The 14,360-nt window shown below is 44.1% G+C and overlaps 1 protein-coding gene across 1 annotated transcript in view; it reads left to right on the top strand.

Annotated features, from left to right (window-relative positions):
* fat1a (FAT atypical cadherin 1a) overlaps positions 1-14,360 on the top strand; it is an 80,008-nt gene that overhangs the window by 326 nt on the left and 65,322 nt on the right. Inside the window, exon 2 of the mRNA XM_083692710.1 lies at positions 1,695-5,008. Within this exon, the coding sequence (XP_083548836.1) occupies positions 1,723-5,008 (3,286 nt within the window). The 5' untranslated portion in view covers positions 1,695-1,722. The remainder of the gene's footprint in view (positions 1-1,694; positions 5,009-14,360) is intronic.

Raw genomic sequence — 14,360 nt, forward strand, 5'->3', positions numbered from 1 at the left:
CCGTTATTCTGTCAAAAATATTTACTATTTGTCGAACGTTTGTTTTACGCATTGTTTTGCATTTCGGCATTGTTGAACAATCCATAGGCTACATCTGGCTCGCGCACGGCTGCCGCGTCTACGTGAAGTGAATAGGAATAGGATCAGTTGGGGGATGGGTTGACCAATTTAACAAGAGACAGAAAGCACAGACAGATTTGCATTCAATGCAATTTAGGTTTTCATGCTTTAAAGGGACACACTATTGAACATATGCATCCGTTATAGTCAAATAAATTGTGAACACATTTGAACTTTTGCATTCTTTACGATGACTTGTTATTTTTTCCCCACTAGTTAACATTGGGAAAATACTAAATGTGTGTGCAGACTTTCTTCAACTCAGATTGCAACAGCAGCTTTGTATATGTGCTATGACATCCTGTTGCTTATTAAACTGACTATGCGTCACCAATCCCTACCCTGGAGGCTAGAATAGTCAATCCTCAGAGAAAAAGTACATTGACCCAGAGGCACAGACTTTTATATGCCAGATCCCGTGCATCATGGTACATTGTTAGCCCCATAAAATCCATTGAGATATTTTACTAGTCTATTATGCACACTGCACACATATCCAGTGTATACCATTTAAAGACAGCTGCAAACCAGTTTGTCAATAGACTGGAGTTGTAATGTTTTCAACATTCTTCAGTGTTTTTCGTCTCCCCCTGATTGTACCCCTCTGAAATCCCAGAGAGTAGTCGTGTGTTTATTTTAGCACAGCTTACTAAACAGAAAATAGGCTAGCTCTGGACTAAGTGTAGGCCCTGGCTAGACACTGACTGCTAGAAGTGTTATTTTGAACATTGGCTAACCTGATAATAACACAGTAATAAACAACACATAAGTTATGTGCTTGATTTGGTTATCCCCCATAGGTCACATGGTAAAATGTTTATACTGGAAAAATGAGAGGATTGTTTCCACCGTTTTCAACCTTTTTGCCTTCACTGTATCTGCTTTAGCTCGGCTATTTGCATAATGTCTGGATCAAAGAATTTCATTGATATGCAATTGCGTGCAGATAAAAGCAATAGTGAAATCTGCTGCTCAGCTTAACTTTGAAGCCTGTTTCTACTTGACTTGCAACGGAATTCGAATTAACTTATAACCACTATGTCAATACCAATTACTTTTCGTTTTTACTTCAAAGATTAAATTGGATCAGAATGGTTAAGTGACATTTTTTAAAATGTTCTCTGGGAACTGTCTTTTGAAACATTATGATTAGCAATCAATGGATATTAGAGTTTCTTTTGCATTTTGTTTCCACATTTTGCGATGTGTGTGGTGTTACCTTGGAGGAATGCAAGATCAGATAACTACGTTAGCTGGCCTGTAGCTTTATTCCACCTTTCCCCCCCCCTCCTCCTCTTCACACAGCCACCATTTACCCATTTCTCAGCCGTCACTTGTCATGCAGTTAAATGAGCTCAGTGAGCCTCGCAGTAAAGAGAGGAATAAGGTTAGAGACCTTTTATCTCTGGAAACACTGAGCAGATAACAGCCGCTTTTTACACTGCATCTCTTTATGATTGATTACAGTGAATTCAAAGTGTATTTTATTCACCCTTTGTCAGTGCTGATCAATCTTAGTAAATCATGTTTGAATAAATATTATTTTTTCCTAACAATATTTTCTTTATGCGTAGGTGGTTTGGTGAAGAGCACGGTACGAAAATGGGAAAACACTTGACTTCACTGCTGCTGCCGCTGCTGCTCGTGCAGCTCCTCTGCGGCTGCTGCAGCGGGAACCAAAGGCTGGAGAACACAGAGGCATCATCATCATCGCCGATGCAGTTCACTCACTCTGTTTACAACTCCACCATATACGAGAACTCTGCTGCTAAAACCTACTTGGAGAGCCATGCCAAGATGGGCATCTACATCGCAGACTCCACCTGGGAGATACGGTACAAGATAGTCTCGGGCGACAACGAGAACCTGTTCAAAGCAGAGGACTACATTCTAGGAGACTTTAGTTTCCTGAGGATACGGACCAAAGGAGGCAGCACTGCCATTCTCAACCGGGAGGTTAAGGACCACTACATACTGACGGTCAAAGCCGTGGAGAGGGGCACCAACCTGGAGGCTCGGACCCGGGTCAAGGTCCAGGTCCTGGACACCAACGACCTTCGACCCCTGTTCTCCCCGACCTCCTATAGCATCTCTCTGCTGGAAAACACTGCCATACGCACCAGCGTGGCCAAAGTCACTGCCACAGACGCCGACATCGGGACGAACGGCGAGTACTACTACAGCTTCCGGCAGTGGACGGACATGTTTGCTGTCCACCCCACCAGTGGGGTTGTGACCCTGACGGGGAAGCTGGATTACTCCGAGACCAAGCTGTACGAGCTGGAGATTCTGGCAGTCGACCGTGGGATGAAGCTTTACGGGAGCAGTGGGTTCAGCAGCATGGCCAAGCTGGCAGTCAGGGTGGAGCAGGCCAACTTACACGCGCCCATCATCACCGCGGTGACGCTGGCACCCTCGGACGCCGACCACGACCCCACCTACGCCATTGTGACGGTTGAGGACGACGACCAGGGACTAAACGGGGAGATTGCGTCACTGAGTGTGGTGGCGGGGGATCCCCTGCATCAGTTTAAAGCCACGAGAACCAGTCCGGGGAGTAAGGAGTATAAAATCAAAGCGGTCAACGATGTGGATTGGGACAGTCAGCCTTACGGATACAACCTCACCTTGCAGGCCAAGGACAAGGGAAGTCCCCCGCAGTTCTCCTCGGCCAAAGTGGTCCATGTCACATCCCCTCAGTTCAAAGTGGGACCCCCTAAGTTTGAGAGTGCCATCTACAGGGTCAACTTGAGTGAGTTTGCCCCTCTCCACACTCCTGTTGCCATGGTAACGGCATTGCCAAAATATCCCCAGATGAAGTACGCTTTCAGATACAAGATGGAAAAGAACCTCTTCGCCATCAATCCAGATACAGGCCTAATCACAACAACTGGGCCCATATACGCCGATTACGCTCCAAAATTTGAACTAGACGTAGTTACCATTGACAAAAAGGCAGCGACTAAAGTTATAATTGATGTGATTGACGTGAACAACAATGCCCCAGAGTTCCAGCAGACCTCTTACAAGACTAGCGTTGATGAAAACGCACCCGTAGGGACGAGTGTAATAGCAGTGAAGGCTACCGACCTAGACAGTGATGAGAACGGATACGTAACCTACAGCATAGCCAACGTAAGTCCGCAGCCGTTTGTCATCGACTACTTCTCCGGCGTCATCAGCACCTCGGAGGTCCTGGATTACGAGATGATGCCGAGGATTTACAATCTGAAAGTGAGGGCGTCTGACTGGGGTTCCCCTTTCCGCCGGGAAGTGGAGGCACCAGTTACCATCACGCTGAATAACCTGAATGACAATAAGCCTCTGTTTGAGAGTATAGACTGCGAAGTCACTGTGCCCAGAGACCATGGTGTGGTTGAGCAGATAACAACGGTGTCTGCTATTGATGCTGACGAACTGCAGCTAGTGCGGTACGACATAAAAGCTGGGAATGACCTTGACCTCTTCGAATTGAACCCCAATTCCGGTGTGCTTTCTCTGAAACGGACGCTGAGTGAGGGGGAGGCAGCTAAAGTGTCCTTCCATAGCTTGCGTATCACAGCTAGCGACGGGGAACACGAAACCCAGCCGATGTTCATGAACATCACCGTCATCACAGCACGAAAGCCTGTTCAACTGAAATGCATCGACACGGGCATTGCCACCATGCTGGCGGAGAAACTGCTCCAAGGCAGTAAGATCCATACCCTGATGGAGCCAGATGACAACTTCATGGACATCCACTCTGTTAACCGCTACTCCCCTCAATTTACAGAGTCTTTCCCCAGTGTCATCGAGGTTAAAGAGGACCTGCCAGTTGGGGCAAGGATAGTCCATCTAAGTGCCACAGACACAGACAGTGGTTTCAATGGGAAGCTTGTGTACGTTATTTCAGGAGGAGATACAGAGAGTAGGTTCATTGTTGACATGGATAGCGGCTGGCTGTTGGTGCATGCACCTCTAGACAGGGAGACGACAGACCACTTCACTCTGAACATCACAGTGTACGATCTCGGGATACCTCAGAAATCCTCATCGCGCCTCTTGGACGTTAAGATCTTGGATGCTAATGATAACAGTCCTCAGTTCCTCCAGGATGCGTATTCTGTTGAAATAAGTGAGAACATACCTGTCGGTACAGAAATCATACAGGTGGATTCCACTGACAAAGACCAGGGGGATAATGGGGTTATCAGGTACTCGATTGTAGCCGATACTGACCAGTTTGTTATTGATGAGCAGACGGGAGTGGTGACAGTGAAAAAAACCTTGGATCGTGAATTATATCCTGTTTACCTTTTGAAGATCGCGGCACATGACCAGGCTGTCAATGAACCTCAGCTGGTGTCTACAGTGTTGTTAAAGGTCACCTTGGAGGACGTCAATGATAACCCACCTAAATTTGTTCCTCCTAACTACCGTGTGAAAGTGAGGGAGGACCTCCCCATTGGCACTGTGATTATGTGGTTGGAAGCCCACGACCCTGACATAGGACCTTCCAGCCAGGTACGCTACAGCCTCACCAACAACGGGGACGGGAACTTTGAGGTGGACAAACTCAGCGGCGCGGTACGTATCGTTCAGAATCTGGATTACGAGAAAAAGCAGGTGTATAATCTGACAGCCAAGGCCAAGGACAAAGGGAAGCCCATATCCTTGTCGTCAACGTGTTTCATTGAGGTGGACGTGGTGGATGTCAACGAGAACCTGTATCGGCCCTGGTTCCCCTCGTTCGTGGATAAGGGATTTATAAAAGAGGACGCTCTCGTTGGGACCTCTGTGATGAAAGTCATGGCTCAGGACGAGGACAAAGGCAGGGACGGGGAAATACGGTACTCGATACGGGACGGCTCTGGCCTAGGGATATTCACCATTGATGAAGAAACTGGTGAGTTTATCCCCCTTTTCTTCTGTCTGTGTCATTATCATATTGCTGTGTGTGAACTGTGAAGTGCCATTTTATATCCCGTTAATTATTCAAAACACCAAATAGGTTTGCATACATTTGAAATTCATTAACCGGAATTAAAAATGACGTAGAACCCGGCTGTATCTGTATATGCTTGCCTGACATTTTTTTGTGATACCAGTGTGAAACGTTGAAATAATAACAATAACTAAAAATGAGAATAGGAATGAGAGATGGGATAGATTCCCACTCTATCTGTGCTATGCTCTTTCTGCCTTTTTTTTCCTCCCCCCAAATACCAGTGAACAAATGGGTAGTTGAGGTGAGGGAAGCTTCCTGAAGGACTGTTTAGCTTCCTGATTCTTTTCATTTTTGTCGGAGCGGAGAGAATAGATGGTAGGAGCAGATGGCCCAGCTGTCTCATAGACCTGCAGTACACATTCCAAGCGAGTTGCCGTGGAATTAAGAGGATTGCTGGGTGATTTTACCCACTCTCCCCTCCCTTCCCACGTGCTGCACTGCACTACACTGCTGCGAATTGTAGTTGAAAACTGTTCCTACAGTACTGTAAATCCACTTCACATGAGATGGAAGATGGCCAATTTGTTTTATGTGTTGTAGTCGTTTTCAGAAAGATGATGAAAAGATTATCAACTTAGCTAAATGTTTGTTTCAGTTGCAAAATTTCCTTGGAGGTGGTCTCTTAATGGTCCTGCATAGAATGTATTAATAGTCCATTCAGCTGCTTACAACCATTAGAGCACCTGTGCCAAAACACTTAAAATAGCCATTCTGGAATTCAAACGGTTTTCTCTACAAAAAGCTAACGGTCAGTCAACCCCTTCTGGGTGTGTCAGGCCTGGCTGGCTGCACTCCTTATTACACTTATATAGTAACCACATTCTGGCTGGTTTTAATGTCAGTTTTTCCCTTTTTAAAATGTATTTCTGCACCGGCAATATACATATTTAATGTCCGAATGGGCTAGTGGAAACGATGCATTAAACATCAGCTCTTCAGCATATGACTACGTGTCCACCTCAAAGTCAGAAATGCACATTTAAAGTCTTTGGAAATGCTATTTACTGATTTTCAGTAAATGGATGAAAAAAATTATGATTGAAAAGAAATAGAAATCTTCAGTCAGATGTTTATTTTGATCCAGGTGGATACGTAGGCTTTCTTTATAAGTAAATTAGTGGTGCCTCCCGTGAACCTGTTGGGAAATCGCACTTTCTTAGCTGGTAAATTTAGCATGACAGGATGAGCTAGCATGAAGCGTTCCTCCTTAAGGACCATCTGTCGGCTATTGTGCCTGTCCAGTCCTACACTGATTGTTCTCCCTCTGGGGTAGTTGTTGGATCGTTGGTTGGAGATAATTTTCTCCCTTTTGTTCAGAAATACTACGGAGGAGAAATGTAAATAGCCTGAAGTTTGAAAGATCCTTTGATTTAGATTTTCTCTGAAAGACAATTCTAAGCTCTAAGCTGAGATTGTTTAAAAAAAAATGGCTTGGTTCACAACTTGTCAAAAGTTTGTGGAAACGTTCTCAGTAAAGTAACTCTTGAGGGAGCTTCCATTTGCAACTGAATGTCTTTCATTTAGATAAAGGAGATTCAGTCGATTGAGACTGAATCTTGTGGGCCATGCGTTATTCTGTAAAGAAATACAGGGCTATTATTGAAAAATCTTGGAGCTGAGTGTGCATGCTATGAAAAACCTGTGACATGTTCTTGGTTTTAAGTAAATGACACTTGTGCCTTGTTTGAAACCCGGTCCTGGATGTATAGGATGCAGGGTCACCAGAGGTGACCTCTGACCTGCTCCTCCTGAAAGGCCCTCCACCTTCCATGGAGTGATTTATCAGAAGTGGCAATGATAGGATTGTCCTGTCCTGCACTCAGCCCTGTTGTTAGGGATCACAGGCGGACCTAGTAGCAAACCAAATAGCCAAAGGCGCCGGACGGGACCTCTCCTGGGAATTCATGTGCTTAAGGAGGAGATTGTGTGTGTGTGTGTGTGTGTGTGTGTGTGTAGGAGGTTAGGTTACCGCATGCAGTCTGAACTGAAGATTATGTTGCTAAAATGAATCAATCTTAAAACAAGGCAGCACACCACACAAACCCTGCATCGCTTCCAATGGTGCATTGCAGGTTGTGGATTCTGAGCCCCCCCCAAAAAAGCAAGTGAAAAAGGGTTAAAAATAAAGAAGAAAACAAATGAAAAAGTGATAAATACATAGGGAGACATGCCAGAAGTCAGCCATACACACCTCTAGCTCTGGAAATGTTTTTGTTTTATGAGGGGGGCTAGCTTGTGGATTGAGGACTGCAAACATCTGTGTCTGGTTTACTTCAATGCGTTTTAGACTCTTATGTTCGCCATGTACTCGCTTTATTTGTTCACTTTTTTTCTTGAACCCTGGGGTTTGAGAAAGGAGGGGTAGCGATGAGGAATGTGTAAATTAAAAGGCTGTTAGTGCCCACTCGGACTCCTTTACCTCTCATTTAAAGAAAGCAAACAAGAAATAGACCTACATTTGAATTGATGGGGAGGTTCACCCCTGAAATTTCAGCTACCAGGAAGTAACTATTTTCACTAGTTTTTTTTTTTACTTTGCAGGAAATGTTTAGGAACAACAGCAGTGATTTCACACATTTCTGCCAAGATAGGCTTAGCTTTAACTCCAAATTGTTACTTCCAAGATAGAAATCATCATGTTTTGAGCCATCATTTTCTTTTGTCTGGCGGCTAGAGAGGCTAGATCTGCAGCAAAATGTCTGCCCCAGCTGGCCCCTCTGGGTCTTGGAACTTGTATTTACGTCTACACATCACACAAACATGTTTAAAGCTGGGGGCTCTATGGAGTCCAGGTGAGATTTAGTGTGCAGACCAGGGTCATTCTGTGTGTGTGTGTGTGTGTGTGTGTGCGCATGTGTAACAGTGAGTGTGTGTGCACGCCCGTGCTCAGACACTGCTGTGGGGGTAATTGAGTTAATGGGTGCCTGACACACTCAGGGGCAGCTAGGTATGCTGCTAACCTGATTGATGTATCCAGAGCCATGCATGGAATCTTGTTCTTTTATTTAATAAACCTTTAGTGGAAAGGGAACAAACAACTGGAGACTTGAGGTCATGGTAGGGGGAATAGAACAACAAGACTGATTCCCTTTGCATAGGATCTATAGTCTGATACTTTAGCAAGAAAAATGTTATGCAGCGGATTAAAGCATGAAAAACGGTACAGTTAATCTGTATAAGGAATGGTATAAGGAAATTTGAAGGAAGACGAAATTGATTCGGGCTAAATCTAAAAAGAATATGTTTGTTATTCTTCACACTCCAACCAATTAGTGAAAGCCTTTAAAAAGGCTGTTGTTGAAAATGTTGTCTAGCGTAATGCTAATATTCCAGAAAAAGTTATATGTAAGGGAGCACTGCCTTCGATAAATCTGAGGACTCAACAGAAAATAAAAATGCAGAGTAATTTGTGCAGACAACTCTCCAAATATCTTTCCTCTTTTACTTCAAATGAATTTCAAGTGAATATTAAACATATGTTTGGCTCAATGTTAAAACCTTTTTGAAAGCCAGAGGCTGTTTTTTTACATGCTATCTAGTGTAATGTTGATATTAAAGCTAAATCAACTGAGTTACTGTATATTTTCAAGTGAGCGCTGCCTGGAATACAAATCTATGAGGACTGACCAGAAAATAAAAATGCAGAGCAGACAACTCTCCAAATATCGTTATGATTTTACATTAAATAGATGTTTAAATAGACACTATATTAAAACAGTGTTTGTGTCAATGTTTACACACTCCAACACACATGTGAAAAGCCATGCTATCGAGCGCCATGTTGATATTCCATGTGTGTCTTTAAATTACCATAAGCTTACGCTGGTAGTGAGCCATGAATTTATTCCCAAGGAACATTTGTACCAAATTTGGAGCTTTAATTTGCCGCGTATTGATTTCATCATATTTTGACGCTTAGGAACCGGACTACTAAGGCTTCTAGCTTGAACAAAGTATTCGGGCATAAAAGATGTCTGAGATAATGAGTTGTAATTATTCAGTGGATAACGCAACATGAAGTTGCCTCTGTTCCTGTGTAGCTATGCTGTATGGTCATTGTATGGTAACATTGCACTAACATTGACTAACATCGTGTTGAGGTCGTGGGCAAGTAATTTCATTTATTACATACGCATAGGTCAACTATGCAGAGAGTGACCATTCAGAGCAATGCCATTCACCACTTTATTCTCTCTGTATTCTAAATTAAGAATAACACTTAATGGCTTGCCTTGCACTATAAATGCATTTCACCGAAGTAGTAATAAAAAAAATACAATAATGTGGATCAGAGTCAGCAGCTGTTGTTTATTTAAAAAAAGTATTAATCTATTCTTGGACTACAGAATGGATGACAACAAAACCCATTTGTGCTATTATTAAAAACAAACGTGTTTCAGCTATATTGCCTTCATTCATGGACCTTGGTTGGATGACAAAGTAGCACCGTTTTTTTCCCCAGCTGTTGTTGTTTAGGCTGAGGGGCAGGGTGGAGGATGGTGTTTTTCCTAGGCTGCGCTTTAGTAGATTAGTGGCAGGGCTAGGATAAAAGTGGACCACCGCTAGGTTGTTGAGGACAGATCCGCACGAGGCTAACTCTTAAGTTGATCAATTAAGACAGACTATTGCTTGCATGAAAGGATCGACTTTTGGCCCGGTGTTTTGGGGTCAGGGAATGGTGTGTCATCCTTTGTGTTCAACAAAGCATGTCTTTCTGTTAGAAGTCCCTTATGTCCAGGTCTTGACGTATAAAGAGCTTGTTTTAACTAGATTGACTCTCATGTGTTTGTCTGCCAGGAACAGCTCATGTTTGAGGCGTTTGCTCCAATCGCTTTTGAAGACATGCTTTTAAGTTTGTTCGCTCTCACTTTGTGAACCCAGGTGAATAACCAAGATGTGATGAAGCAATTTACACTCTGCTTAACTGACCAGATCAGGTTCAAACTGAGGGAATAAAGAAAGAGAGAGAGAGAGAGAGAGAGGGGAAATGGAGATGAGATAATGCATATTGATGAAAGTGTCCTCCGGGCTTGAATAGAGTTAGCAGCAGAGGTGAACAAAGGTAGAAGTGGTGCTGTGTATTTGCATTCAGGCTGGAAAGACGGAAGGGAATCTTGAGCACGGCTTGTCCCAATGGGATGGTCTCTTCCGTCCAGATGCTCATCGGATAATGTATGCATTGCCCTTTTCCCGTCGGATAATATATGCGCTGCCCTTTCGCTTCAAGTTGTTAGCAGCCGGCCGCTGTGAAAGCGGTCTTTGTGAGAAGGCAAATGAAATAGTTTGACGTGTAATGACAAAGTTCTGCGATCGGTGTGTGTGTTTTCCACCCTCTTCAAATTGTGTCCCTCACCCCAAACCTCCAGACCCCCCCCCCCCTCCCCTCAGTGTCCCCCTGTTGCACTTCCTACTGAGAGCAGAGCGAGGTGGGCCGACCCCCCTCAAAGATGGCAGATAAGGGAGGTATGTGCAGAATGGTTTGTCTTTTCATGTGTGGCTGCCTCTACAATCCAGGCTTTGAGAGAGAGACGGTGTGTGGGAGAGAGAGGGGGGCGGGGGGGTCGGGTGGGAGGTGATGACTGCGTCTTTATCAAGTGCATTACGGGAGATTGATTGAACCCTGGGCGCCCGTGCCCAGTCAGTCTGTCTCTCTCTATATATATGTGTTTCAATACCTTCAGAAGCTCGAGCCAGAAGTGTGACTTCTTTAGCACACTCAAAAGACTGTGGCACATGACTCTTCCCCAAATAAGTCTGGTTCAGCGGTGTTGCCGGGGCGACGGGCCCAGGAATGTACAGCGGAGCTAGAGTTGATTGTAGGGGTGCTAAATGAGAAGCACACTTTCTCCAGTTCGGTCCTCTCTCTCTCTCTCTCTCTCTCAGCCCCATTAAGTTCTTTTTAAGAACCTTAAAGGTGCCTTGTGCAGATGGTGTGGTTAATTGCCAGTAAACTCTTATCATGCTAATGCCAGCTAATTGAGGACCTGCAGGCTAATGAGGGTTGGTTTACATTTTGTATCCTTCCCGTCGACACTATTTTAAGTTAAACCTCTCCAGGAGTGACTCTAGGTTGCATATCAGTCTTTTAGCTTCATTCAGTTGCAGTAACTATGCCGACATCTTTATTCTACATTTTAACTAGTAACCCGGAGGAGAAGGCATACATGTATGCATGATAGTCAAGTCTACTTGGGGGGTTTCCGATATGACACTTAAAGTCCTCTTTAACCTGGTGTGTGTTTTCACGTCACATTGAAAATACCTCAGTTCTCATTGGCCTGTTCACCAGCCTCTGATGTGTTTTGATTATAGGCCCAATTGAAAGAGTTTACTGCAGTGAATGGATAAAGCCTAAACAGGGAACGCACTGAGGCCGAGTCGGCTGTTTACTTTTAAAGCGTCTGTATGATGCATTGGCTTTCATAGCGTAACTGACTGGTTGTCAGAGTGAAATGGTACCGGCATAACGAGTGCTGAGGTTTGGTACGTTGAGAGACAGCCACTTAAAAATCAAACGGAGAGAGATGAAGATAGATGCGCCTCTTGATTTCACTGCAGTGTTCCTCTCTCTCTCTCTCTCTCTCTCTCTCTCTCTCTCTCTCTCTGTGTTGCTGCGGTAATAAGCTGCCAGCATTAAAACAAAATTTCTCACAGAAATATCAGAATTACCAGGACAACGACTTGGCAATGGTTTGAAGTCCCATATTATCCAGATGGAAGCAGCTCAGAGTCAGAGCCATGTTTTGCAAAAATAATGACTAATGTACTGTGTCTCTTAAGAAATTACATCGATACTACACAGACATAGTTATAGTTCTTACATCAAAACTACACAGACATAGTCATAGTAATTACGTCAATACTACACAGACATATTTGTAGTAATTACATCGATACTACACAGACATTGTTACAGTAATTACATTGATACTACACATACATAGCTATAGTTATTACATAGATATGGAGGCAACATAGTATAAAGCATGAGCCAAGCATATACTCCTATACCTTCCTAGCCTCCCCTATCCATACCATCCACCACTCTGCCTCTGTTTTAATCTCTAGCAGCAGAATTGCCAGCTATATTGAAGACAATAAAAACAGATAATGCTAGAAAAAAACTCCCAGTCACTTTAAATGTCATCGCTGACGGGAGCTCTTGAAGCGAGACCCAGGCTCAATATTTCAAAGAGCCTTATCTGTCTCCCCAAAAAAGCTTTTCCACTGGATCCCATTCACTGCCCCTATGATAATGTGAATATAGCCAGGCAAAGTCAGCAGGCAACTATCTCAGTCGAAGGGGCTTCATATTCTAATATGGAGGGGGGGGGGGGGGACTGTGCAATGTGCCTGGTATTATCAGACAGAATGAGCGGGTTAGGGTAGAGCGCTCTGGAACCGCAGAAGGCCAGGAGGGTACCCCATCTTAAATAATAACGTGACATGAAACTGGCCGGCCTTGCTTGCTTGCAGGCCTCATCTCACACTCGCAGGCCTTTGAAATAACACTGCGCCACCAATGACAATGGGAGCTGTCTGGGCATGTCCCAATAGGCCTCCTCAACTGGAATTAATGGGCTAAATTCTGCCCAAAAAAACAAAAGAAATGTCCCATCAGGCATGTTCTAATTGCATCACTCCCCTTCGTTCATTGAAGACCTTTTTCTCTCTTTCTCTCTCTCTCTTTCTCTCTCTCTCTCTCTCTCTCTCTCACACACTCACACTCTCTCTTCCTTTCCTCCTCTCCCACTCACTCGCAATGAATGCTGCCATTCTTTCGTTTTTTTTCCTCGGGCTAGAGAATCTGAAATACACATTTCTTTTCTCCTTTTTTTTTCTCTCCCTCAACTGCCGTGATGTTGCCATTTTTGAATATCCATGCTGCTTTTAAAAGTTAATGCCTGCTGATTTGATAATGCAGTTTTTAGTAAAACCGCTGTTGTTTGTGTTGCATTTTTTCCCCCCTCCGTCCCCCATTTTAAGACGATAAGATTATGTTCATATGTAGAGCAAGGCACAGTGCTCAACATTGTTAAGCTGGTGAAATGATTCCGTTTGTCTAATGTACCATTTCCCTCTAAGCCAGCTGTTGATAGCGATGCTTTTCACCCAGCGGTGGTTGTATAGGAATACAGAATGCACAATGATGCGTGAAACGGAAATGGTTGTGGGGCTACTAGACCCTTGCTGGGTCATTATTGTCTAGGACCAGGATACTGGGAGAGATAAGATGGGAGAGACATGGTCTTTTGTGTGAGAGGCTGTGTTAACTCATCAACATGCAGCTGTTTGATGGCTGTTTCCCAGACCTACACTAATGTTCTGATAGCCCCTCTGTGCTGCATGGTCAGCTCAGAGTTTTGAAAGCTTCTGCATATATCTGGAGCCTATAGGCTAGTATAGGCTATACTGTGTGGAACTACTCAAGCTGTCAAGGACCTGTGATGTATTCAAAAATATTCATGATTCTATAAAGTAATGAAGGAGATCAGTTTGAGATATAGACCTGTCGGCTGTGGTTATCCCACAAGGTTTAGACTTTTATAGCCTAGCATAGACTAGGCTTTGGCTCTACTCTGAATTTTTCAGACGTTTTCAGGGCATTAATACTGATGGGCCAAAAATGTTTGGAGTGCAGGCAAAGTCTTAGCTGCTGAGAAGTCTATGAACTTGTAGGAATGATATTATTTAAGTCGCTGGGGCACTGGGAAAGCTTAGCTCAGGAGTCTTTCTAAGACGCCAGGCTCTACGTGGCGGGGGAATCTCAGGCATCTCTCAGAGGCTGTGGAAAGAAAAGGGGGGGGGGGCAAAGAAGAGAAGAGAAGGGGGTGGTGCGGAGGGGGGGTGGGGGGGTGGCTGAGAAAGTTTATGTAAGCATGTGAGCAGGAGGCCTAAGAAGGCTGTGGAATGCAGAGTGAAAGGGGAGAGCTGAATTAACAGAGGTAGTTCAAAGTAAAACTTCTGACTTGTTCAAGTGCAAAGCAGGGAAGTGCTAGAGTAAGAAGGAGGAGCTGATCTTCTCACTCTCGAAAATAGACACATTTTCTGGTCTCTCGTGGCCTCCGTCTGACAAAGATTAAATTAATTCGGTTACAGTTTTTGAAGACCATCAAGACATCTTGCAAATCTGTCGTTCTACGGCAATGCAAATCCTTTTCTTTTTGTCGGAAGCTTTGAACTGTTGCAAAGACTGAGTTGTGTACAGTCGACTGCAGCAGCTTGATTGTTCATTACACGTTGTCATTGC

Source organism: Argentina silus (assembly GCF_951799395.1).
Source record: "Argentina silus genome assembly, chromosome: 21".
NCBI classification, from domain to species: Eukaryota; Metazoa; Chordata; class Actinopteri; order Argentiniformes; family Argentinidae; genus Argentina; species Argentina silus.